The sequence below is a fragment of the Paramormyrops kingsleyae genome, chromosome 24, assembly GCF_048594095.1.
Source record: "Paramormyrops kingsleyae isolate MSU_618 chromosome 24, PKINGS_0.4, whole genome shotgun sequence".
In the NCBI taxonomy this organism is placed as follows: domain Eukaryota; kingdom Metazoa; phylum Chordata; class Actinopteri; order Osteoglossiformes; family Mormyridae; genus Paramormyrops; species Paramormyrops kingsleyae.
Window position 1 is genome coordinate 16,509,534 of NC_132820.1, and position 26,397 is coordinate 16,535,930.

General features: G+C 49.2%; 1 protein-coding gene across 1 annotated transcript; it reads right to left on the reverse strand.

Moving 5' to 3' along the window:
* Positions 1-83: 83 nt before the first annotated feature.
* LOC111860565 (integrator complex subunit 6-like) lies at positions 84-25,202 on the reverse strand. Its single transcript, XM_023844390.2, has 18 exons — positions 24,882-25,202; positions 24,692-24,769; positions 15,638-15,787; positions 14,042-14,131; positions 13,759-13,942; positions 13,058-13,186; positions 12,687-12,850; positions 10,293-10,445; positions 10,077-10,209; positions 9,045-9,139; positions 8,103-8,213; positions 7,780-7,989; positions 7,554-7,680; positions 7,269-7,411; positions 2,237-2,465; positions 1,791-2,156; positions 1,576-1,669; positions 84-1,411 (listed from the first exon to the last, which is right to left on the reverse strand). Exons 1-18 carry the CDS (start codon positions 24,990-24,992, stop codon positions 1,318-1,320), a joined length of 2,661 nt encoding a protein of 886 aa, XP_023700158.1. The 5' UTR covers positions 24,993-25,202; the 3' UTR covers positions 84-1,317.
* Positions 25,203-26,397: the final 1,195 nt, after the last annotated feature.

Consider the following 26,397-nt stretch of genomic DNA (forward strand, 5'->3'; position numbering starts at 1 on the left):
TTTTAAGAATAAACAAACAAACCCCTCAGCAAGTTGGTCGTCTTCCCACGGAAGCACCATGCATCCGTAACAGAAAGGCAGAATCATGTTAACTCTCCTCAGGTTTATTTTGTTAAAAAAAGACATGTTTACAAAATGTATTATACAAGGTTTATTTTAAAATAGTCATTTTTTGCTTTGGTAAGAATACTGTCCAAAAATAGCCTTTTATTATGTATGAACATTAAAAATTAATATACATCTTTCACCAAAGACAAAAAACAGATCTGGTCTGTGGTTCTGAACAACGTAACAGAACTGACCCGTCCGGTGACAAGGTGACTATGGTGTGGTTGTGGATGATACATAACCGGACCGCCCGGTTCTGTAAGGAGGTGAGTGCATTGTGGTTCTGGATGATGTAACCAGACCCACTGGTTCTCTGAGGTGACTGCACTGTGGTACTGGATGATGTAACCGGACCAGTCGGTTCTATGAGGAGGTGACTGCAGTGTGGTTCTTGATGACGTAACCAGACCTACTAGTTCTGTGAGGAGGTGAGTGCAGTGTGGTTCTGGATGATGCAAGTGGACCGACTTGTCCTGCACTGAGGTGACTGCAGTGTGGTTCTGGACCAGTCCTGTGATGCACACTGTGGCTAAATGAACCAGACCCATGGAGGCAGACTGGGTTTGGCAGCTAACAGGCCTTAACTAATCCAGAATTTTACAGAAGTTTATCAGCAATCCATCCTTATCCAGCCAAAGATCCAAAATGTCTTCAGGTATTAGTTTGACTGGTGCATTATGGGTATATGGGCGTGAACAGCATCCCCAAACAGCCAGTATCTATGTGTCCACTGGAGGGAACGTGCGTCACTTTCAGCCTTCTAATGAGATTTGTTTTTACTGGAAAGCTTTAAACAAAGACTGGTCAAACAATGTAGAAATGTAGCCATCAGGTGACAGGGGCATTTATGTGAAAATATTCACTGAAACAATATACATAAAATGCCTCTGAGGTAGTTGAGACTCCCACTGGTGTCACTTATCCAGCCTTCTGCCTTTCCTCCCTCTGCATCAGCCACGTGCGAGAGACCCTACTTCCTTCAACACGTCCATCAAGCTCCTCCCCGTACTCAGGCCACACCCCCAGCCAGCCGTCCCCTCCGGCAGGGTCACACATCTCTACCCTGGAGACAGCTATTCATTTGCTTCTTTTCACCGTTCGGTTGAGCAGAAACATAAAGACACGCTCCGTGTTTTAGGCCCTGGGCAACCCCCGCCGCAGATGGGTCACCGTCGTGCCTTCATCCCCCAGGGGTGCGCCGCCTCCATGCTACCTGCAGTGGGCGTTGTTGGTCATGAGCTGTGGGGTGTCCATCTCCTCCAGGGCTGCCTCCAGCTGCTGGATTAGGACACGCTTCTTAAACCTGAAATGAGGGGAAACAGAGGGAGAGAACTGTGACAACCGTGAGCAAGAGGGAGGACCACAGACAGAGTGAGGGGGGGGAGAGAGAGCTGTACCAGACATCCTCACACAGGTACTCTCTGTTCCCTCCCATCACTGCGAACACGCCAGCTGCTGTCGCCTGACCTGCAGGCCTCCTTGATGGTGTTCTGGATGAAGTACTTCTGCACCTCCACGGGGCCCCGCACTTCCTCTAACAGCCGGAAAATGGTCTGGTAATCTGGACACGAGATTGTGGAGTATTAAAGTGCAGAACCCTAACCTTCACACCCGCGATGCTACATCGTCCCAGGGACCCCAAAACACTGAGAGCGACATCACAGCTTCCGCCAGCCACTCACTCCTGCCCGGCTTCCGCACTTCCTTGATGACCCTCATGCGCAGTTCTGCGTTGCTGCCCTCTAGTGGAGGTATGAAGATGGTGTCGGGCTCCCTGACGGGGTCGGCCTCCCCCTCGGGACTCTCGGCACAGCCCTCCGCGCCGGGAGGACTCAGCTCCTCGCCGTGCTCCGCCCGCTCAGCGGGCCTCTCACCCAGGCCATCCTCCCCAAAGTCGCCCTGCAATCCACCTCCGTGATTGGCGCCCACAGCGCCCCCCGGCTCAGAGGCAACACCCCCGTCCAGCCCCCCAGGCCAGCCCCCGTCAGGTTCCACACCTCTGACACCCCCGTTGCTCTCTGTGCCTGGGACGAGGCCGCCCTCTGTTCCTGCGTAAATAGGCAACATTGTCAGAGCACGGCGTCAGAGCAGACCTCCTTAAGGAAGATCACCATAATGGCAGACAGACCCTTTGGTGCCGTGGAGGTCTTGATGAAGCTGTTGCTGCTCGGGGTCCCGGGGGGGCCCTTCCCCAGCACATGGTTGGTGACGACGGGCGGCGTCGGGGGCCGCCGCAGCAGGGGTGACATGCTCCTCCTCCTCTTGGGTGCCACCCCCAGACTGGGGTCACCCCCACCCCCTCGCTTCTTGCTCTGAGGGCCTGCGACAAACTCGTCCGCTTCGTCCACCATCATCCCCTGAGTGAGAGGGAACATGAACGTGAGGGGGGGGGGGGGGTACTGGGGCCTCAGCGGAGCTCAGTGGGGAGGAACTGCAAGCCCAACCCCCCTCCAACAGAACTAACAATCCCTCCATTTGGTATATAATACAAGTATAACACAATAAGCATTAATACCATATGTAACACCATATATAACCCCATTCATAATTATGCAACATGTAACACAATATATAACTAAAAAAAGACAACAACGTATTCCCCAGACAGCCTTGTCTAGTCCCTTCTCCTCCCACACCTCCCAACCCCTATAATTTCTAGAATTCTGGATGGATCAACTGGAAATGTAAAAGCCAATAAATGTGTTTTTACTTGAATTCTCCGAGTCCCAGTCATGACATACTGCTGAAATTACACCTATTTGTTTAATGCACATTCCACTTACATGCCAATTAGCGTGTCAGTCTCTCCCTAGTCAGTTAGGTAGTTACCTGCATTCCTTTGTATATGTCATAACTAATAACTAATTAAAATGTCACTTAAATTACAGCATTCAGTCTTTTGGGGTAGGAGTCTATCAGCTTGCCACATCTTGACTTGGTAATATTTGCCCACTCTTCCCTGCAAAAGCGCTCCAGACCTGTCAGATTGGAGGGCATCTCCTGTGAACAGCCCCCTTCAGGTCTCCCCGCAGATATTCAGTTGGATGTAGGTCTGGCTTCTGACTGGGCCATTCCAAAGCTTTAATATTCTCCTGGTGAAGCCAATCCTTTGCTAATTTGGATGTTTGCTTGGGGTCATTGTCGTGCTGAAAGGCAAAATTCCTCTTCATCTTCAGCTTTCTAGCAGACACCGGAAGGTTTTGGGCCAAAATTGACGGGAACTGTTCATAATTCCCTCAACCTTGACTAAAGCCCCAGTTTCAGCTGAAGAAAAACCCCAGAGCATGACGCTGCCCCCGCCGTGCTTCAGCGTGGGTGTGGTGGTCTTTTGGTGATGCGCAGTGTTGTTTATGTGCCAATCATATCTTTTGGCATTGCGGCCATCTTGGTTCCATCAGACCATAACCCATTTTCCCACATGCTTTTGGGAGACTTGAAGTATTTTTTGGATAAATTTAGCCAAGCTTGGATGTTTTTCTTTGTAAGAAAAGGGTTCCGTCTTCCGACCCAACCCCATAGTCCAGACTTATGGAGAACACGGGAGATTGTTGTCACATGTAGTACATAACCTGAACTTGCCAGGATTCCTGCAGCTCCTTCAGTGTTGCTATACGTCTCTCGGCTGCCTCCCTGACCAGCTTCTGTCTTGTCTTTTCATCAGTTTTGGAGGGATGTCTAGTCCTCGGTAACATCACTGTTGTCCCATATTTTCTCCACTTCTTGATGACTGTCTTCACTGTGTTCCATGGTGTATCTAATGTCGTACAAATGTTTTTGTACATTTCTCCTGACTGATACCTGTTAGCAATGAGATTCCTTTGATGCTTTGTAAGCTCTCTGTGAACCATGGCTTTTGCTGTAGGATGCAGCTGAGTAAAGTCAGGAAAATCCTACTAAGCCAGCTGAACTTTATTTGGGGTTAATCAGAGTCACTTTAATTGATGGCAGGTGTGTCCCCAAAAAGACTGAGTACTGTCATTAAATCAAAAGGCACTTCAATGAAGTATTAGTTTAAGGGTGTGCACACTTAGGCAACCAGCTCATTGTTAGTTTTTTATATATATAGGCTATATATATATATATTTTATTTTATTTTTTTCTACCCCTAACAGACTTGTTTGTATTTCAGATTAATTGTACAGGATATAGGTCACATTAAAGGTGGGAAAAGTTTGGCATCGTAAAACTCCGAGGGTCAGCCTTAATAAATTGGCTTTAGATTACAACCAAGGAGGACTCAGGCTTCCCAATTTTAAAATGTATTATTGGGCAGCCCAGTCCAGGTATTTGGCTCAGATGTTTGCCGGGACACCTTTTCCCTCTTGGCTTAATATGGAGAAATTTGAGATAAAAGAAGATTGTCCAATCAATATAGTGTATACATGGGATGATGTGCTGATAAAAAGAAAAACCAGTAATCCCATGATTATTCAGTCAGTTCAAACTTGGAATAAACTGCGGTCGCTACTGGGAAAGGTTCTTATTCTTTCTCCTAGAACGCCTTTATGGGCAAACAGAATGCTTCCAATGTGTTATCAAAACAAAGATGTTAGGATTTGTTTCGAGAAGGGTATTACACATTTGGAGCATTGCTTTGATGATGGCATTTTAATGTCATTTGCACAGATAAAGGAAAAATATAATTTGAGTAATCAAGAATTTTTTAGTTATCTGCAATTACGAGATTGTTTAAGGGTCAAATTAAAAAGTTTTCCTAAGATACCTGATTTGACAGGATTCGAGCAAATCTGTTATTCTGATAAACCACTGTATAAAACAATCTCTAGAATTTATGAATCTTTGATCTCAAGTCAACCTTTAGGTGACGCGGACAAATCCAAAAGTAGATGGGAGCAGGATTTGGAGATAGGAATAGATGGGGATCTATGGGGTGAATTATGTAAAGATGTGGTCACTTCAACTTTGAATTCTAGATACAGATTAATTCAATTTAATTTTTTACACCAACTTTATTATACTCCATCTAGATTGCATAAATTTAATAACAGTATCTCACCACTTTGCTTCAGATGTGGTACAGAGGAAGGAACATTTTTACATTCTACCTGGTTGTGTCCGAAAGTGATGGTGTTTTGGGTACAAGTATGTAACATTATATCGCAAATTCATGGACCCAGAGGTGTGTTTACTAGGTCATTTTACCAATTCTAACCTCCGACATAGTCACATGATTAAGCTGACTGAAGTTTTGTTAATAATAGATAAGAAACGTATTGCTCTGAAATGGAAAGCAGACATTGAAGTGTCGATTGGATTGTGGTTGTCGGAGGTGTGTAGTTCTGTACCATTAGAAAAGATTACATATTCTATGAGGGGCAGGAGTGAATTGTTTTATAAAATCTGGGACCCCTTTTTGAATTATATAAAAACAGTACCACAGGATTTGATTTGATAAGTGCCGATTGTTAAACTGACATTTTATCTGTTAAATATGTTACACTTGTGATATTTATATAGTATCTCTCTCGATGTCAAGGATTTTTTTTTTTTTATTATTTTTTCCATTTTGTGTTCGGTCTTTTGGATGTTGATATTATGTTTGTAAAAAAGCAAAATAAAATTTTCAAAAAAAAAAAAAAATGGGAAAAGTTTTGAAATGATTTATCGTGGTCTAATTTCAACAGGGGTGTGTACACTTTTATATCAACTGTATATCCTATTTTTTATTTTCTCATTTGCACTATGACTATGTTCTGTGACAAAACAGTAAGGACTGTAACACACCAATGGTATGACTAAGAAACTATTACTAATGTCATGCAGATGAGCCAAATCATTTTGAATAACATTGACTGTCTTGAAAAATAGCAGATGTCAAGGTCTGGGTATATTAAATGGTAAGGCAGCAGTCGGCATGTCGAATGCTGAAGAAATCGGCAGGGATATAGATCTGAGTGCCTTTGACAAGGACCAAATCATTATGCCGACTGGGTCACAGCTCTGCAAAATGGCATGGCTTGTGCGGCGCTCACAATCAGCCGTGGTGAGTACCTACAGAGAGAGGTCTGGGGATAGAAACACCATGACTGGGTTTTGAGCAGCCCAGCCTCCTCGATGCAGGATGTGAGCGAGGGCTATCTCGTCTGGTACATCCTAGCAGAAAGGCTACTGGGGCACAAATGGCAGATAATTTTAATGATGGTTACAGGAATAACATGTCATGACACGTGCATGGAGCCCAGCTCTATATGGGCCTATGGATCGGACTTGTCGGTCCAATGCATCCCGCAAATTCTCAACATGCACCCGGCCATGATGCAACAGAATACTGGATTCGTCAGCCCAGGCCACCTTCTTACATAACTCCATGGTCCAGATCCAATGCTTTTGTGCCCATTGTAGTTGCTTTCGACGGTGGACAGGGGTCAGCACTGGCTCTCTGACTGACTTTGTGGCTACACAGCCCCATACGCAATCACACGCTGTGTTTTGCAGCACATCACTCGCACAATCATCAGCTAAATCATCTGCCGTTTGTGCGCAATCCTCAGGTGCGTACCACGCGGGACGGCCGATCCTCATTCACATCCCGCACGACTTAGTCAGTGGATCAGACCGCTCTGAGTAGGTACCCACCATGGCAGACCATAAGCACCCCAAGGGCCTTGCTGCTTCAGAGATGCAAATGTAAGTTTTCAGGTGTAGATTTTCAGGTGTAGATTTTTAGGTGTAGATTTTTAGGTGTAGATTTTTAGGTGTGGATTTTTAGGTGTATATTTTCAGGTGTAGATGTCCATCCATGAAATGTTTTTGTGAAGCACTAATAAGATCTATGAAAGACTAAACAGAGTAAATAAGATCAAAGAGTTATCCTGCTTACAGGGTCAAGCGTCTTCTGCATTGACCCTTTCCTTTGCTTCCATTAGGTGGCTTTGCTTAAATTTGTCTCAAAATCAATACAATAATGCTAAACACAACCCTGAATATAACAATGCCATATGTACCATATACTGTATCATCAAGACTTTGTTATTTTTCCAGAAACTCTTGAAATCTACAATCTGTAGCTGGATAAAATGAGCTGTCTCTGTACTCATGTCATCATGAAGGATTTTAGGACTCAGAACACGCATCCCACACGGAAGAATACATCCGATGCGCTGGAAGCACGATACGGAGTGTTGGCCGTGGCACGCTACCTTCTTGTCCTGCTTGAAGGGGTTCCCGAACGTGTGCATCCGCTTGGGCTGGTCGGGGTCAATCTCCCGCAGGGGAGAAGGCATGGCCTTCAGGTATTCCTGGTAGTTTCCCATCTGAGCGACCGGAATGCTGTGCAGGTAGTCTGTGGAGCAGCGGGAAAGCGCCGGAAAGGTCATGACACAAAGGCGGGACCGTTAACATTTACTCAGAGTCCGGAGCCTGCTGAACAAGGAAGAAGAGAGCGTAACTCCAATTGCAGCCATAACCTCGACCGTAACTCTAACCTTCATCCTGGCCGCGAATGAGCTTCTGTGTGGTGCGTAGCAGGTTAGTGCGCATGCGCGTCAGCTGATCCAGAAGGTTCCGGCGTGAAATATCAAAGGCGTTCCGGTAGGCCTGGGGTTTAACGTCCTGAGGACAGGAAAAGAAAAGGCGCAGGTCTCAAACAGATGTCCGTAACGGGCGGCTGCACTCCACCCCTCAAGTGCTTTGCCGAAAGGTGGCCAGCACCTTGCTGAGCAGCGCGATCTGGAAGCCGGCAAACTCCTTGGCGCTGACGTCGGGCAGGGGGGCGTCGCCGGTGACACACCGCAGCAGGTGCTTGAAGTCGCAGCCGTGAGACAGCGACGGGGCGCTCGAGTGCTTGCCCACCTTGATGCCCATCTCCTGGGGGGGCCTCTTGCCCACGGACACAATCAGGCGATCAGACTCTATCTTGGCCTGGGGGGGGGGGGTGGGTGAGACACCCAAAGACATGGAGCACTTAGCAATGGAGCTTTCAGCTGAGACATGGGATAGATGGGGGGGCAGGGGTGGGGTTTGGGTGGGGTTACCTGCTGACTCAGCTTTTTCAGGTAAGAGATGACGCTGTAGCTCAGGCCGCAGTCGATGTTATCAGAGATGAGGTTCGGGGCTCCCATCATCCTGAGTGCTTTCTTCAGGGGCTTTGTAACAGAGAAACAGACAGGGCTGCCTACGTGAGACCGCAGGACTGAGACCGCAGGACTGAGACCCTCTGAACTGTCATAACATCATGCGCCCAGAAGTAAGACCGAGTCAGCAGATCACGGGCGTTTCCCTCCTCAGGCCGCACTGAGGTACCCACCACGGCAGACCATAAGCACCCCAAGGGCCTTGCTGCTTCAGAGATGCCCTGTATCAGGTGTAGATTTTCAGATTTTCCAGATGGTCCCAGCCAGGCTTGGGACCATCTAGAATGTCTTTACATCAGTGGTCCCCAACCTTTTTGCCACCACGGACCGGTTTTATTCTGTTAACATTTCCATGGACCGGGAAACTCTGTTATCCGTCCAACATCTGCACTTTCTGTCATGCTGTTATGATGATTAGATGTTTATTTTACCATCTGAATTATTCATCAGTGCACACATGTAAGCCTCTGTAGCTGGAAAAGGCTGGGACAGCCCCAGGACAACTGCCAGGGACATTATGACGGCGGACAAACCACAAGCACTGACACACTTCCCACCTGCCTGCCGGCCTTGTGACCAGCCTCATTCTCTGTCATCGTCAGGTGCTCTTTTGTGACAATGCAGAAATGCAGTCATAATCCTGCATTTAGTCAGGGGACGGTTAAAAAATCTATTCATTTAAGGAACTACTGGCATTAAATCCATATTTTCTTTCATAATCAAAGGATAAACTATAACGTGTTTATAAGCCTTGCAGAACACAAGGACCCTCGGGGTGACTCCTCCTAAACCGTCCCTGAAGCCGGCGTGCACATTTACATGGGGCACAGGGCACAGACTGACCAGGAGGTAGTAGGGAGGCAAGGTCTTCAGGTAGGTCTCAAAGGCCTGTCTCCACTTCAGGTTTGGCTTCAACTTGTGCACCTTGAACAGGTCATCTGCAGGCAGTAGACACGGGGGCACACAGAGGGGACAGGAAGAGACACAGAGGGGACAGGAAGAGACACAGAGGGGACAGGAAGAGACACAGAGGGGACAGGAAGAGACACAGGGGGACAGGAGGGGGATGAGGAGAAATGCAGAGACAGAGCATATTACATGTACGCAGAACTGGTTCCAGAGATGAAGTTTCTAATATTTGTGTTTCGCCACCAAACAGCCATAAATAGAAGGACAAGGGAAGGAGAGGAGACAACACAAGATAAAACCTCCACAGCAACAAGAGGTGGCTTGGACTCCCACACACATACTTCACAGACTCCACACACAGTCTACACACACCTCCCTATGCACTCCACACACACCACACACACACTTCACAGACTCCACACACAGTCTACACACACCTCCCTATACACTCCACACACACCACACACACACTTCACAGACTCCACACACAGTCTACACACACCTCCCTATACACTCCACACACATACTTCACAGACTCCACACACAGTCTACACACACCTCCCTATGCACTCCACACACACCACACTTCACAGACTCCACACCTCCCTATGCACTCCACACACACCACACACACACTTCACAGACTCCACACACAGTCTACACACACCCCCTATGCCCTCCACACACACACACCCCACAAACAATCCACACAGTTTACACACACTGTACACACCCCACACCCTGAGTGAATCTACTGAGCAAACAACAACAAGAACGTATTCAAATGCATGACAAGCTGGTGCCTCGTGCTGTCTGACCAGACAATTTGGAGCCCTACAAGATAATTAAATATAATCATTATTAATGATTCTCCTCTGAGGATTACTGCTCCAGATGCCCAGTGACGCGAGTCTGAGTGGCCTGGCAGATTGGGGCCCTTGCGGGGCGGTGCAGTGCCAGCCTTACCCAGGAGAGGCAGGATGACGGGGTAGTTGTAAGGCATGACGAAGAGGTTGACGCAGGTGAGCGTGGTGCTGGCCTTCAGGTAGCCGAAGGGCTGGCCCAGGTCACTGTGCTTCCCGCTGCTGGACACGAACACCTGCAGGACACGGAGGGGACATCAAGCTGGAGCTACGGGGCACGCGGATCAGCCCCACCCCCGAACCATGCCGGAGCCCCCACCTGCCAGCACACATGCGGCGTCTTCCTCTCCAGGATGTACTGCGTCAGGGGGGACGGCTCCAGCTCGTACTTGTCAAAGGGCAGCTTGTCGATCACCATGGGCTCGCAGTCGACGCAGGAGAAACGCACCTGGGGGTGGGAGGGTCGCGGGGGCTGGTGGGGCGGGGCGAGGGGGGGGGAGGCCGCGTCAGCATCGGCGTCAGGCGCCTACACAGCTACACAGAGAGCCTCAGCGGCCAGCCGGCTCGTTTGGCCTCTAATCTAAGGCACACTCTCACAGAAAGGAGCGCTACAGATCAGCTTGCAAAAAGAGACCATTTAAACACTTTAGCTTCCATCCCACACAAACTCTGGAACAAACAGAAGAGTTCCTGTTGCGGAGGAAAAGAGCAGCCCTGCTGCTGTGCTCTGACACAGTCACTGTACCCACTGACAGAGTCACTGTATGCACAGACACAGTCACTGTAATTCTTGACTCAGCCACTGTACTCCCTGACACAATCACAGTACATGCCGACAGTCACTGCACATGCCAACAGTCACTGTACTCCCTAGCAGTCACGGTACACACCGGCAGTCACTGCACATGCCGACAGTCACTGTACATGCCGACAGTCACTGTACACACAAACACAGTCACTGTACACACCAACACATTAACTTTACACACCAACAGTCATTGTACTCCCTGACACAGTCACTGTACTGGTTGACACAGACACTGTACATGCCGACAGTCAGTGTACACCCTAACACAGTCACTGTACACCCTAACACTGTCACTGTACTGGCCAACAGACACTGTACATGCTGACAGTCACTGTACACCCTAACACAGTCACTGTACACCCTAACACTGTCACTGTACTGGCCAACAGACACTGTACATGCCGACAGTCAGTGTACACCCTAACACAGTCACTGTACACCCTAACACTGTCACTGTACTGGCCAACAGACACTGTACATGCCGACAGTCACTGTACACCCTAACACAGTCACTGTACACCCTAACACTGTCACTGTACTGGCCAACAGACACTGTACATGCCGACAGTCAGTGTACACCCTAACACAGTCACTGTACACCCTAACACTGTCACTGTACTGGCCAACAGACACTGTACATGCCGACAGTCACTGTACACCCTAACACAGTCACTGTACACCCTAACACTGTCACTGTACTGGCCAACAGACACTGTACATGCCGACAGTCAGTGTACACCCTAACACAGTCACTGTACACCCTAACACTGTCACTGTACTGGCCAACAGACACTGTACATGCCGACAGTCAGTGTACACCCTAACACAGTCACTGTACACCCTAACACTGTCACTGTACACCCTAACACTGTCACTGTACTGGTCAACAGACACTGTACATGCCGACAGTCAGTGTACACCCTAACACAGTCACTGTACACCCTAACACTGTCACTGTACTGGTCAACAGACACTGTACATGCCGACAGTCAGTGTACACCCTAACACAGTCACTGTACACCCTAACACTGTCACTGTACTGGTCAACAGACACTGTACATGCCAACAGTCAGTGTACACCCTGAAACAGTCACTGAACACCCTGACAATCACTGTGATAGTGACATTAACATCTAACAATGTTTAGGTTGATGTGTTAAGGCTTCCCTTATAGTCCATGCATGGCCATATATGCAGACTCTGGTGTACATGCTACAGATGTCTATGGCTGCAGATGGTCGTGGTCAGCACACAGGAACAATATTCCACCAGACCAGCACAGGGCAGATGTATTGCAACAAACACAAATACAAGCAATGTAGTGATAGGGGTACACTTTTATGGACAGGTTTAAAGTTGTTATTGTGCTTGGGCGGTATTAGCTAATACAGGATAGCACAGTATTTCGAAATCTTGACAACAAAATTAGCCTGGACGCCTAAACCCCCCCCCCGGCCTGCTTAGCAAATTTCAAAACCCAAAATAGTGTTGCTTTCGATAATATCATTTAAATACACTTCGGCATGGCGTACAATTCTTAGAAAGCTAAATATGGCAGAGACAACAGATCTCTGATTCTATGCCTCTTCGTCAGTTTAAATAGAGATACTCTAAGCAGAGTCATTACGGATGTGACTTAAATATCTCTTGATGTTTTTTAAATAAAGCATTTGCACTTTTCTTTAGAGCCTGTGTCTTGAGCCAACTCATTGATTAGCTGTTTGCCTAATCACGTGATTAATCATCAAAACAGTCGTTTATTGGAGCCTTACTGCAGCCTGACACTGTCGGCGAAATCACACCAGCTTCAATTACTTTAAACGTCCAGACACCAAAACCAGAGGAACGCGGAAGTAAAGCACGGGGCCCGTTCAGGCCCGTTCAGCAGCACCGCTCCCTACTCACCAGGGTGGGCGAGTTCTGGTCGGGCCAGAAGGATTCAGGAATGGGCCAGTGGCCTACAGGGACCCCTGTCTTGGGGTTGGGCCGCACATAGATCAGCTTGTGACAGCTGTGCCAAGACTGTGGTCCAGTGGGAAGCGGGGGGCGTACCGGGTCCAGCAGGCCATCTGCAGGAGGAGGGCAGAACCAGTGACCGATGGGGGGCATCAAACGGTCACAGAACCATGCAGTCATTAGCTAACAGCCATGAGGACCTTACAGAGCTACTTAAAAACGGGCATTTCAGCACAGCGAGATTAAGCTCTGAAATCACACAGGCGCAAACAGATCATCTGTGAACGCTGGCTGGAGGTGCCGCATGGCCGTCGCCGTACCGTCGTTCAGCAGGGGCGGATCTGGGCCCGTCTTCTCAAAGTTTATGACCACGCCGCTCAGAACCTTCTGCACCAGCGACTCCAGGCACTGATTCAGCATACGCTGGGTCCGCACGCAGTAAGACCGGCCTAAGACAGGGGGTGTTGGAGAAGGTCCATTATCTGCCGTGACCATCATCATGTGACCAGCCAAGGCAGCTGGAAACAGGCCTTCCTAACACACAAGAGCCGTTTCTGGATTTTCAGCTCCACTCTAACCCGCCCTGAACTTGCATCCATATCATCTACTACAGTGCAGTATTTTCTCTCAAAGAATTACTCTCCATGTCAAATTTATGAACATGATCACCTCCCCATTGGTTCACTAGGCTGTGAGGGGAGGGGCTTAGAAAAGACTACCTGCCCACCATTGGCTGTGGTGAAGGCTAAAGTCACGCAGTACAAGTACAAGCCCTGTTTCCACTGCGTGAGATTTCAGGCAAACTGGCAGGCAGCCCCAAACCGCTATAAATTCTTCAACACATGAGAAACTCATCAGAACTAACCATCCACTTTCTAATGCTGATCATGGTCACGGTGGGGGCCCAGAGGCCGTCCCAGAATGCACAGGGCTCGAGCTGGGATGCACCCTGGGTTGGACGCCAGTTAGAGGTGACTAGCAGGGTCCCCATGAGCAGCTGGCAGCGTGTGGCGGCTCGTACCTCCGGTGACCTCGCACATCTGCGTGATGGCCGACTCATCGCTGGGCACGCTGCCGAGCTGCTCGCTATCGGGGACGGCGGCGCCCGGGAGACGCAGAACCAGGGCGAAGAGGCGCTGGTCCCAGCGGAAGGGCTCCTTGGTCAGCTCACTGCCGGGCAGGGGCGAGTGCAGGGGCAGGTGCAGCTGGGGGAGCACAGGCAGCAGCCAGGACGGCCGCGCCGGGTCAGTGACGCCGAGCGGGACCCACGCGCGGGCTCCGCATGAAACAGGCGCTTCCCTCACCTCCTCCTGCACCCCCGAGCTGTGCGTCAACCGGCTCCCATCCGTGATGGTGATGATCACCGACGGCTCCAGGAAGAAGGGGTTCCGGCCCTGTGGACGGGACGGGGCGGGATGGTCAGCCATCGAGTCATTGTCGAGTCACCGTGTCGCACGTTTAGGGGAGACATAAAGGCAATTGGAGAAGCTCCAACCCAGCATACTGGTCTCCAGGGCCACCAGTGTCTCCAGTCCAGGAGGACCATGGTCTGGGATATTAGACAGGTCTCTTAACACCAGACACCAGCGTCTCTAGCCCAGGAGGAAAGCTTCATGCCACTTGATAGGGCCTCTTCTCGCCTGTGTCCTGCTGGACCTTCTCCCGCCTGCCTTCTGTCCCAGGCCCGTCACTGACAGTGTCCCGCTGGCTGCTACGCTTAGCCTCAGGGCTAGCATTAAGAATCCAGGTGGCCTGTGACCTTCCCCAGCAGAGACGCTTCCTCTGCATCAGTCGCTGGTCCAGCACCAGCTTCCATCCAGGTATCTCTGACTCAATGACTGGCATGCTATACAGACACACACTCACCCCCACAGACCCACAGGCTCAAAGACACACATGCTCACAGACACACACTCACCACCACAGACCCACAGACTCACAGACACACATGCTCACAGACACACACTCACCTCCACAGACCCACAGACTCACAGACACACATGCTCACAGACACACACTCACCTCCACAGACCCACAGGCTCACAGACATAAACATGCACACACACATATTTGATCCCAGACACACGCACACAAATGCACATACGCTCACAGACACACACACACACAATCACCTCCACAGACACACATACATATGCACAGACACATATACATATGCAGAGAGAGACACACACAAACACTCACAGACAAACACATATGCTCACACCTCTCATATGCACACACACACTCATACACACACCCAGGCTAACAGACACACATGCATGTTCACAGACCCATGCATGCACGCACGTGCACGCACAACCACACACAGGTTTGCAATTATATCTTTGTGGGGACTCTCCATTCATTTCAATGGGGAAAATGCTAATCCCAACATAACGACCTTGACCCCTAACCAGCCCTGAATTTAACAATAAGTAACCAAACAAAATACATGCGGCATTTTTAGTTTTTTAATTGCATTCATCTGAAAAATGGTCCCCACAACATGAAAATAACAGGTTCATATGACTTTTGGGGGACATTTGGTCCCCACAATGTAATATAAACATAATCCACACACACTCACACACACACTGACTCCCCCCACCTCCTCCCACAGCGCTCTGGCCACACCCCCTAGCTTCCACCCCGCCCCCCTTCATGCTCTGGCCCGTAGAGCATATGACTGAGGTCACAGCACTGGTCGGCCTGCGCAGGGCAGCAGCACTCTCCCGGACTGTACCACGCTGCTTACGCTCCTCCTGAAATGCGGAGCTCTCCCCCGAGTCCTATCATTAGTGGAACATGCCTGAATTTCAGCCAAGCTCAGGGTGGAACAGGCAGCTTTTCACGCCTTTCTTTCTGCAGGAGTGACATAGGGCAGTGAGCGGCCACCATACCTGGCCGTAGTTGTCGATCCCGGAGACGAGGCGGTTGAGATTGAGCAGGTCGAAGGCGGCCCGGAGAGCATGGCCCAGGGTGCTGAGGCCCAAAGCCTGCAGGTTCTTCAGCTCGGCCATGAATGAGGCGTGGTTCTCTTTCCAGCCAGCCTGCAGTGGGTGGCAAAGCGCATCAATAAACACGCATGTAGAAGCACTAACAGTAACAGCACACCAAAAACAAGCGCATTTATTTATAGAACAGGAACAGCCCTGGTGAATTCATACCCCACTAAGAATTTATGCCCTTAACCACTGTGCCACCTGCTGGTAACACACAAAACTGCATCTTAGTGCTGTATTCACAACATGGCCACTATAGGCTTTCTGCCACCATACCTCTGCTACTAACTGCAGTGCACAGAGTACACTGTATGCAGGGGGACTGCTGGAGAGAGCAGGCCACAGAAAGCACCAGTACTGACAGCCGCCTATAAGCAGCGATCGAGGTCCGAGACGGGCCGTTGGACGCTATTATTACGGCCCTGAGTAAGACGCTTAACCCAGAGGCCTGAGTCAATACCCCAGAGCTGGAAGGGGAATTACAGGGATCCGGCACTCCTTAGGTCACTCCGGATAAGTGTCTGAAGTGAAGAAATAATCAAGGGATCAGACTAAGCAAAGTATTTATTGACCGCAGCGAGCTCTGGGATCTGACCCCACGCATCTCTGTTTAAGCAGTGGGGCTCTAAACAAAGCTCATGCTGACACTAAAGACTACAAACAAAAAGATTACAGTAGATTCCCTCATCAGACGAATGAGGAAGACATTCCATTTTATAAACGGGGGCCCACTGAAGGGCCCTGAGGCTGTGGGTGAGGTCCAAAAACAAGGGCTGATCCCACCGCGCTTTAGGTCATAGCTGAGTGCCAAACCAACAGAGCGGGAATGACAGACAGCCCACGGGAGCGAGGTGGTCCCTACAGGCCACCCCCCAGCACAGCGGCGGCCATGCGGCAATGCGGGGGCGTGGGGATGGTTCTCACCCTGCATCCAGGCTTCATGTGTCTTACTCATCTGACAGGGCCTCTCCTCCCAACGCGTCGGCTGCACGATGGTGATAAATTAAGTTACCCAGCTGGATATCAACACACATACAGCACTGGGCAAAAGTCAGAGGAAATTCTGTTTAAAGCTATTTATCTGTGCAGCATGACATCTGGCTGGATGGCTAGATGAGATGAACCTCTCCTCAGGGACACCCCAGCCATTCCATGGATTTCTTACATTCCAAAACGAGCTCACTTAATTAATTCACTTAACCAGTTAAATAACTGAGGAGTCGTTGATTAGCTAGACGTGGCATGCTAATGGTTGAGTAAACGTGAGTATTTTGAATGGCTATTGCAAAGATTGTGGGGACTTTAGGAGAAGCTCTGGAATGGTTAAGCTGACACACTATGAAAGACATAATATCATGTTTTGTCACCAGCATAAAGATCATTTAAATGAAACATCATTTCCTTCAGCGGCTGAGCCCTTCGCTCAGTGCTGTATGTCGCAGCTGCACTGCGCCTAGGTGGGTAGGGCCCCCCCCTCACATCGCCAGGCATGGGGGTTTCAACCCCACCCCTGCTGCACGTGCGGAGTTTGCATGTTCCATCCTGCAGTGCAAAGACATGCTCGTAGGGGAGCTGGCGTCTTTTCACTGCCTGTAGCGTGTATGTGCCCTGCGACAGACTGGCATCCCGTTCAGGCAGTTCCTGTGCTGCCTGGTATGGCATCCAGGCTGCCTGGTAAACCCAGATAATCAGTAAGAAAATGGGCAGGCATCCATCCATCCATCCACCCTGTTCAGGGCTGCAAGGCTGCAGGTGTCCAGAGCCTACAGGCACAATGCAGGGAATCACCCAGCTGGGGCACCAACCCTTCACAGAACACACTCACACACAATTCACACCTAGGCAATTTTCCTCAGCATGCTTTTGGACTGTGGGGGGGGGGGGGGACCAGAGTACCCAGAGGAAACCCCATAATGACACAGGGAGACCATGCAAACTCCACACCCATGGAGCCATGGCAGAGACTTGAACCCAGGTCTAAGAGGTAAGAGGCACCAGTGCTAACCACTGCACTGCCCCAAGTGGTCGGCCAGTATTACTGCAACAGATAGTAAAAAGTCACTGATCCGTTCCATGGAAATTAACAGCACCTACAACTCAGACTTTATTTACTCAGCAGATCCTTATCTGTAGTTCAGAAGCCCGACAGTCAGACAAGCAGCAGATCAATGGCGCATGTGACCACACGCTGTGCCTAAACAAACGGCAATCACCCATCACACAGACTCCCGCTTAGGGTGGCGTGCCACGCGAGGAGGGGGCCGCTACGCTCAGGACAGCGGGAGGAAGGAGATGCTCCGGATCGCTGACGGCGGCCATTCCCGGAAAAGGACGGAGACACGAGAGCACAGCGGGGTCAGGTGCGGAAACGGTGCTCAGTCAGATAAACACCGAGGAAAGTGGAGGAACGCTAATTTACCTTTTTTGGTCGTATTATTAACGGTTTCCCAGGCAACACCTTAAGCGGATGCCGGATCAGACAGAAGAGACGGATTCCTTTCCTGCTTTACCTTCCAGCACCCAGGAAAAATGTAAACAGAGCAAGGTGCTGGGGAGGACTGGGGGGGGGGGGCGTGTCTCCCATGCGTTATCTGCCCCACATATCCTCAGGGGTCCACGGGGGCTGTTTCTGAACATCGTTGGACCTGACAGGCCACACGCTGCCCGTTGACCAGCGCTAAACGCCTAAGAGGCCCCCCAGCACACGAGGAGATTAAACTGTCAGACAGCAGGGCCCCCCGGCGCCCATGCAGGAGGGCGGACGAGCAGCTCGGGGGCCATTCAGAGGACGCGTCCTGGCGCTGGGTAGGGAGGAGACGGGAAAGAGAGGGCGAGCGTCGCTGGTGACATCACAGACTGGGATGGGGGAACTTGGGACACCGCAAGATAAACTGACATCAGCATTTATAACAGCCATGGTCCTTCAACCATGTTATGAGTGTTGTTGTAGTGTAATTTGTCCACCAGAGGGCACACTACAAGTCCCCTGTCAGTAACATGTGTGTTTGGAACATACATTGGACTCTTTAATATACAGCCATAGAAACAATTAAGAGACCACTCTATATTTTTAAACAGATCTGCATTTTTAAATCATGGTTTAATCGTGGTTCTGCTGGCAGAAGGCTACACTGAGCAGCAAGATGCTTTCGGGTTCAAATCTTCTAAGACAGCAGTACACAAAAATAAGGTGAAGCAGGAGAAACTGGGAACGACCAGAAACCAGTCAGGAAGACGGAAGCAACATTCTAATGCCAGACATGAGCATTAACCTATCCGACAGTTTCTCATCAATTGAAGGATGACATCAAGTGACCTTTAAAAAGAATGTGAAACATTAAGTGCAGGTGTGAAGTGCACTGCTAGGACAGTTCATATCAGGCTCCTAGAAGCAGGACTGAAGTCCCATAAAGCAAGGAAGAAGCGCTTCATTAATGAGAAGCAGAGAAGAAACAGACTGCAGTTTGCAGAAAAATACATATTATTTACAGACACACACCCATAAATTGAGAATTAGAGTGAAACAAAAAATTGTGCAGTAGTCTCTTAATTTTTTTCTGCGGCTGTATTTTGTTGTACTTCTGTTCAAAGCACTATTTATGACAATAAAACAAGTTAATTTTTAACAGCATTATGTCATGTTATCTTGGTGAGGACTTTTAATAGCTACTCATCACAAATGTCAGGGGAAAATCTTTATTTTTGTGTTTTTTCTGGGGGGAAAAAATATAGAATATCGGCTGATATGCCATTATCGGATTTCTAAATCTTCAAATATCAAAATCGGTATTGCTATCGGAAAAACCCGCATCAGTCGGGCTCTTCCAAGCAGCGAGCAGACCTATGTTGTGCGTAAGGTGAGGGGCATCATCCCAGGCGAGGGAAGGAGAACAACATATGTGAGAAGGACAGAGTGCCTGAGCCTGGAACTAGAGAAGCATGATATAACAGTTAATGTGTCCGTAACGGCTGATATTTATTAAAAATCAAGATACTGGTATCGGACTGAAGTGTCAATCTCGGCCGATATTGCAGGCTGACATTTAAATTTTATTGATATTCAATAAATTAGCACCAGAGCTAATAACACAACTGTAAAAATAATGGCGACGACTGCAGGTGACAATCAGCCATTTTCCGCAGTGGAGGATGAGGGATTTCGTCGGCTCGCTCAGCTCTTATAAGAGTATCGGCCTGCGACGTGTTTACAACTCATTATTAAATCTGCCCACAGATCGATCTTTCGTTTTCCATGAATAAAAAATTATGCAACATCAATCCGCTAATCAGCGCCAGCAAATTTCACCACAGGCGACACCCCTCCCCCCCCCCCCACCCACCCACCCACCCACCACCAATACTGGTGATCAGTATCAGTCAAAATTTCCACATGGTGCAGCACTACCTGGATCTACACCTCTAAACCCACACAGGCCTGCTACAAAGACTGAGAGAGTTGGTCGGGTGGGCGTGTCCTGGCCCTCACCAGCCACAAATCACGGTCATTCGGGACTTCAATTGGTTACGATTTTCTCATGACACCGGGTGAGAGACGCCATGAACAGTTACTTCTGAGTCCTGAAGCATAAACTCAATGGTTTTTATGGGAAATTCCCGAGACTGAGTCTCTGTTTAGTGGATAAGATTGACTGTCAGAATCAACGGCTACACTTACACAACAGACCTCAGTGAACATATTAAGCATCTCATCTGCACAGAAGGTGGATGCACTGGTGGATTATTCATCGAACACATTGACAGGAACTTGCAAGAAATTTTTTCCAAGAGGAAGAGGTAAGCAGACAGGAAAGGGTACAGTGAAGTGAGCAGTTGCATACAGTTATGTCAGTGTAAGATCAGTGACCTTTCAGGCAGCTGGAGATGATGCCTTGTTCATGAAGGCCAGAGCTTGAGAACCACTGGAGGACCTTTTCAGCTCACTGCCTTGCTCAGGACACATGTGGGCAAACTGGCTGCTTCTCTTCTCCAGTTTACTCCCAATGTCAGTGGCTGCTAACCGCTAACACTGCAAACAGGGAGACCGCTGGCCTCGGTTAGGAGTAATCGCTTTCTGAAATGGGTCCAGCAGTTTATTGAATTTCATGTGTCAGTGAATATCATTTAAAGGGGGGTGGGCCCTATTACGCTTTTCCAGTTCTCCTCTTTCCTACAATGTGTTTTATACAGGGGTGCACATAACTGGTACGCAAGTACGCATTCACCTTTAAGAACAATACGTGCGACAATCCATTGTTTGTAAAAGCGCAAATGCGTACTTATTTAATGTGCATTTGTACTGCTATGAAAACAAGATATAATGTATTTTAATCTTTATATGCTAACTCCACTTCATTTGCGGTATACAGGTTAAAATGCAAGGTATTTTCTTGTCATAGCAGCGCAAATGCACAAAAAATAAGTACGCATTTGCGCTTTAACAAACAATAGATTGTCTCACATATCGTTCTTAAAGGTGAATGCGTACTTGCGTACCAGTTATCTGCACCCCTGGTTATATAGCTTTATACACATGTAAATGGTTGGCTAAGTCCTAAGGCCCAAAGTACAGACCAAAGGGAGTAACTCTCCACTCAGAAACGCCTCACTGGAATTCCAGCCCTTACTTCCGTGACATGGTGAGGTCATCCCGTAACACGATCCTTATTGGCCGCTTACCTGCAGTGATCTTTCTGCAGACTGCAAGACAGGGGTGGGATGTGTAGGGAAAGATGGCCAATCAGAGCACACTGGGCTCATCGAGGGTGGGGCTTAAAGCTATAAGAGAGCACTTCAGATAGAGTTGTAGATAGATTGAATAGAAGTGCACAGTATGAGAAAAATAACGTGGTTCTGGAACACTGAAGCATGTATTGTGGTATTGTAGTAGATTCCAAAAATAAAATTATTAACAGACAAAAAGAGCTTAATAGGGCCCCTTTAAAATACAGTTTGTTGCATTAGGAATTTTCCAGCTACATTTCATGCACCAGTTCAGTCACGTTCTCACTCGGCTGCTGTACCATGATTAAATGTGAATACATTCAATGGGAAGTGTGGGGGGGGGGGGCATACACGAGGGTCCCATGCACTTGTCTGGTTAAACCACTGTGTAATGAGGGGATAGTCCAGGCTTTGACCCATCGAGGGCATTCCCCATTTTATTTTGTGGTTGTCTGATAATAGCATTTTCATATGAAAAGCTTCAGGAATTTCAACTTGGTTGTCATGTTGCACAAATGCTGTCCTCCCTCTGCCGTTCCTGCACCATGTACCATCTCTGCCCGGGTTTTGGGTTTTTATGAATGAAGGAGATGCTCCCGCCTGCTGAATGGACAGCGGGTCACTGCCGACGCGTCACCCATTACAGGTGCACTATGCGAAAACTGCCTATTTAAAGCCCAGCCATGATACCATTAGATTGTGTATTTCTCCTAATGTGAGTCCATCTCCGTATGCGGAGTCCATCTGCTATTGGCAGCACATCAAGAGCACCACAGTCACTCTCGCTTTGCGTGCAGGAGTCCTCCGGCCTCAGTGCTGCGACAGCCACGGAGGACAGAAGGGTGGGGTGAACATAGGAGGCTGGGATGATTCTCACTGCTGAGCACCAAGGCTGAGCCTGAGGAGAGGGCCGCGAGGAAGAGGGGGAGAGGAGGAGGGCCGCGAGGAAGAGGGGGAGAGGAGGAGGGCCGTGAGGAAGAGGGTGGGAGGAGGAGGGCCGCGAGGAAGAGGGTGGGAGGAGGAGGGCCACGACAAAGAGGGGGAGAGGAGGAGGGGCGCGAGGAAGAGGGTGGGAGGAGGAGGGCCGTGAGGAAGAGGGTGGGAGGAGGAGGGCCGCGAGGAAGAGGGGGAGAGGAGGAGGGCCGCGAGGAAGAGGCTGGGAGGAGGAGGGCCGTGAGGAAGAGGGTGGGAGGAGGAGGGCCACGACAAAGAGGGGGAGAGGAGGAGGGCCGCGAGGAAGAGGGTGGGAGGAGGAGGGCCGTGAGGAAGAGGGTGGGAGGAGGAGGGCCGTGAGGAAGAGGGGGAGAGGAGGAGGGCCGTGAGGAAGAGGGGGAGAGGAGGAGGGCCGTGAGGAAGAGGGTGGGAGGAGGAGGGCCGCGAGGAAGAGGGGGAGAGGAGGAGGGCCGTGAGGAAGAGGGTGGGAGGAGGAGGGCCGCGAGGAAGAGGGGGAGAGGAGGAGGGCCGCGAGGAAGAGGGGGAGAGGAGGAGGGTCATGAGGAAGTGGGTGAGAGGCAGACGACTGCGAGGAAGTGGGCTGAGAGATGTTGGACTGGCAAAGCTGATCAATCACCATCAATAAAAAAACAGAGACCCAAGTGAAACACACAGAAGAGGAGCTAGAGGCCCAGTACTCAGGGTAACAAAGAGAGAGACATGGCTGTGTATTTCCTACCACAGCAGGAAAGAGATAGCGGAAGAAGAACGTTCGACCCAAACCACAAATACAAAGGCAGCTTGGATGAAAGGCAGGACTGAAGACAGGATGGAAGCACCGGCAGGTGACAGCCGGCCCCCGTCAAAGGGATGAAAAGAACACGAAAGGCCCGAGACAAGAAAAGAGTAACGATAAGAAAGAGGCAGAAGACGGCAGCACTGTGCTTACAGTCTGAAACTCGCAAGTGGCATCCCACCGAGAGCTCCAGCAGCAGAAGTGCAGAGGAGCTAGTGAGTTCCCAGGGTAGCTGGGGGGGGGGCAGACACAGGCGCGCCCACCACGCTTACCTCCACCTTGGCACCGGACATGTGCAGAGGGTCCCACTAAGGACGGTATGCCAGACCCGATTGGGGTCAAAAGCCACAAATCTCAGAAGATCTAATGATGGCACATAGTGCCCCCGCTGTGAGAGAATGGGGCCTGCACCTGCACATCACCCTATTCAAAACTCCAAAAGTAATTATCAGGCTAGGAACTGCTGCTAGGACGGAAATGATCATGAAGTAGGCAGCCATCAACACAATCACATCAGACCTTAAAACAGCGTTTCCCAGACCATTCCTCAGGGCACACGGGACGGTTCCACATGTTTTTTTTATCCCAGTTTCCATCACACCTGTAAGGCATTTAGAGCTCCTGATTGCTTGGGTCAGGTGTTCTGGGAACTGGGATAAAACAAAAATGTGAATCTGTCCAGTGCGCCCCAGGGACTGGTTTGACTGGGACCAGGAACGCTGCCTTAAAGCATACATGTGCATACAAAACCAAACCACCTTAGACACACATTTTACATTTTCACCTATTTACCTTGCTGACACCTATTTAAAGTAATTGCATATTTTGTTTAAGCAATTCGGGTAAGCACTACAACAGCACCCTTCCTGGGCACTGAGAAGGCATCCATCGGGCAACATATACGAGTCCTCCAGCACTGTGCAAACTGCTTAAAAATATAACACCACAAGACTTACTTCTAACCATTAGCTGTCGAAGAAAGATAAGTTCATGTTTTTGCAACCATGTAAGACTCAACAAGTGACACCATTTCTGCTGATGAACTTGGTTCTGACACAGGATCGTCCCCCATTTATTTGGAATGCACCGTCTATTCACCCACTCAAAACGTTTTCCCCCGCGCAGCCCATATGTACCAATAGGGGGCGCGCAACACGAAAATACAGGCGGATGTGACGTAACGACCGAGAAAGATGAACGTGCGGTCGACCAATCAGCGCTCGACGCTTCGTCAGCACGTCAGACGTGACGCGGCGCGGCACATAAACGTCCCCGCCTCCATCTCAGCGCTTCAGCCCTTCAACTACAAAAGCAAAATGTCCGCCATGTTCAGAGGCTGTGTTGCTCCTGCTCTGCGGGTCTTTTACAAAAATTTAGTACTTATTGCCACTAAGAGAGCGTCCGACCCCACAACTACAAGCCAGAGGGGCAGTAGAGTCACACTGGCAGAAAATACCTCCGCTACAACCACAACAACATACAGTTTAACAGCAATTATTTACCTTAACTCCATATGGCGGTTCGTCAAATGTAACTAGCATGTACCTGTCGCCTCTACTAGCCGGATCTCGGGCACGCAGCTGTTAAAGAAATCGAAACAATACACGTTAATTTTCGCGGATTATGTTAAAGGGACTCTTAGTTCAAAAGAGGCAAGAATTCTACCGAAAACGCAGGGGTAAAATGATTTACCTTCATAAAGATCTCAACCGCGCCTTTAGCAATGTCCAGATACGTCGTACCCAAATAAGTGCGTTGATTCATAGACGCGGACGTGTCTATCAAAAAGAGTAAAATAGGCATTTTTTTAAATCATGGAGATGTAATGCTTATTTCAAAATGTCAAACTTGACATATATGACCTATTCGGCAGCCGGGGCATACATAATATCTATATGGGAATTATATATATTTTTTAATAATCAGACCCCCCCTCATATGAGGGTCCTACAGCCAGCCCTTGCCGCCGCTCGAGTACCCCTCTGTCTTAACTGAACGCTCTTAGTGCTCGCGCTGACAGGGAACTTCTCCTCCAAGCAGACCGAAACGCCCTCGCTCCTCTGCTGTGGTGCCATTGGTCCGTGTTGGCCACGCCCACTCACACAGAGTTTAAAAGAGCAGCGAGCAGGGCGAGCGGCCCCTTTGCATTCATAGCGCCGTTTGCTGGAGTTTGCTGTTTGAAGGCAGTGTCGAGCTGTTATTTTATATTGTTCCCAGCATAGTGTATTATGATTTTTTCTTTTATTTAAATGCCACAATAAGTAACACATTAAAATAGAGCGTTGCACACAGAACATAACGCTCTTGTTTCACGTTCTTGTTCCATGTCGTGCTGGGGGGTTGAGGATTTTCTCCGGAGCCCAAATTCAGTATTTAATAATTACGTCACCAGATCTGTGCCCCTGTCATCTCCCGAGTGTGGCGCTCCTCTTCAGCAGGACATAGCTTGCGTCTGTTTAATGTTATCATTTTCCGCGCTCTCAAACGGGAAGTGCACACTGCGGGAAACATGGCTTCCACACCCGTGTGCTTAGTTCTAGGTGGGACGTCGGCGTTGGCATGATTGCCCTTCAATACCCTTTTAGATATGAATACCGTGATACATTTATTTGCACCGCGCTTTTTTGTAGCTTTTGATGAAAGCCCTGTACTATATGGGCTAATATAGGGATTACTCGCATAGATGTTTGCTTTCTCTGAACCTTTTAAGAAAATAACTAAGAAACCTTTTCGCAGCGCTAACGGCTTGTGTACGGTCCGTTTGCGTACTGCTGAGATTATTGTTAACGTGGGAGAGGAACAGACGCGAAGCAGCTCGCTAGAACATGGAGCAACGCATCCAAGGAGAGTCATTAGACTATAGTTAATTTTAGCATGGCCTCTTTTGAAATATTGTTTTCATTCAATAGCAGCGGAAGGTAATACTAGCTCCGTGCTTATTTGTAGATGTTGTAATTCGTAGAACAGAACAGCATTTGGTTCTCAAAGAAACATCCACGAGGGCCACTGTAACCTTTTAGTGTTTTGTCGGTACATGTGTCCGTTTCGCGCTGCACCCCGAGTCCCCACCGGGACAGAAGCATTTTCAATAGCATTACTCAGCAGTAGGTTTACTGTTATAGACAGTGAGTCTCACCCAAGCAAACAGATCTGACAGCGATTTAGGGCACACCCGTTCCGCTTTGTTGTTTTACAACCGCCAAGCTCT

Bases quoted from the DNA above. Each gene is read 5' to 3' on its own strand.
- LOC111860565 (XM_023844390.2), bottom strand. From the start codon at position 24,992: ATGCCTATTTTACTCTTTTTGATAGACACGTCCGCGTCTATGAATCAA. The intron at 24,770-24,881 runs GTAAATCATTTT...TTTCTTTAACAG, and splicing joins CGGTTGAGATCTTTATGAAG to CTGCGTGCCCGAGATCCGGC. The intron at 10,210-10,292 runs GTGGGGGCTCCG...CGTGTCCTGCAG, and splicing joins CGCCGCATGTGTGCTGGCAG to GTGTTCGTGTCCAGCAGCGG.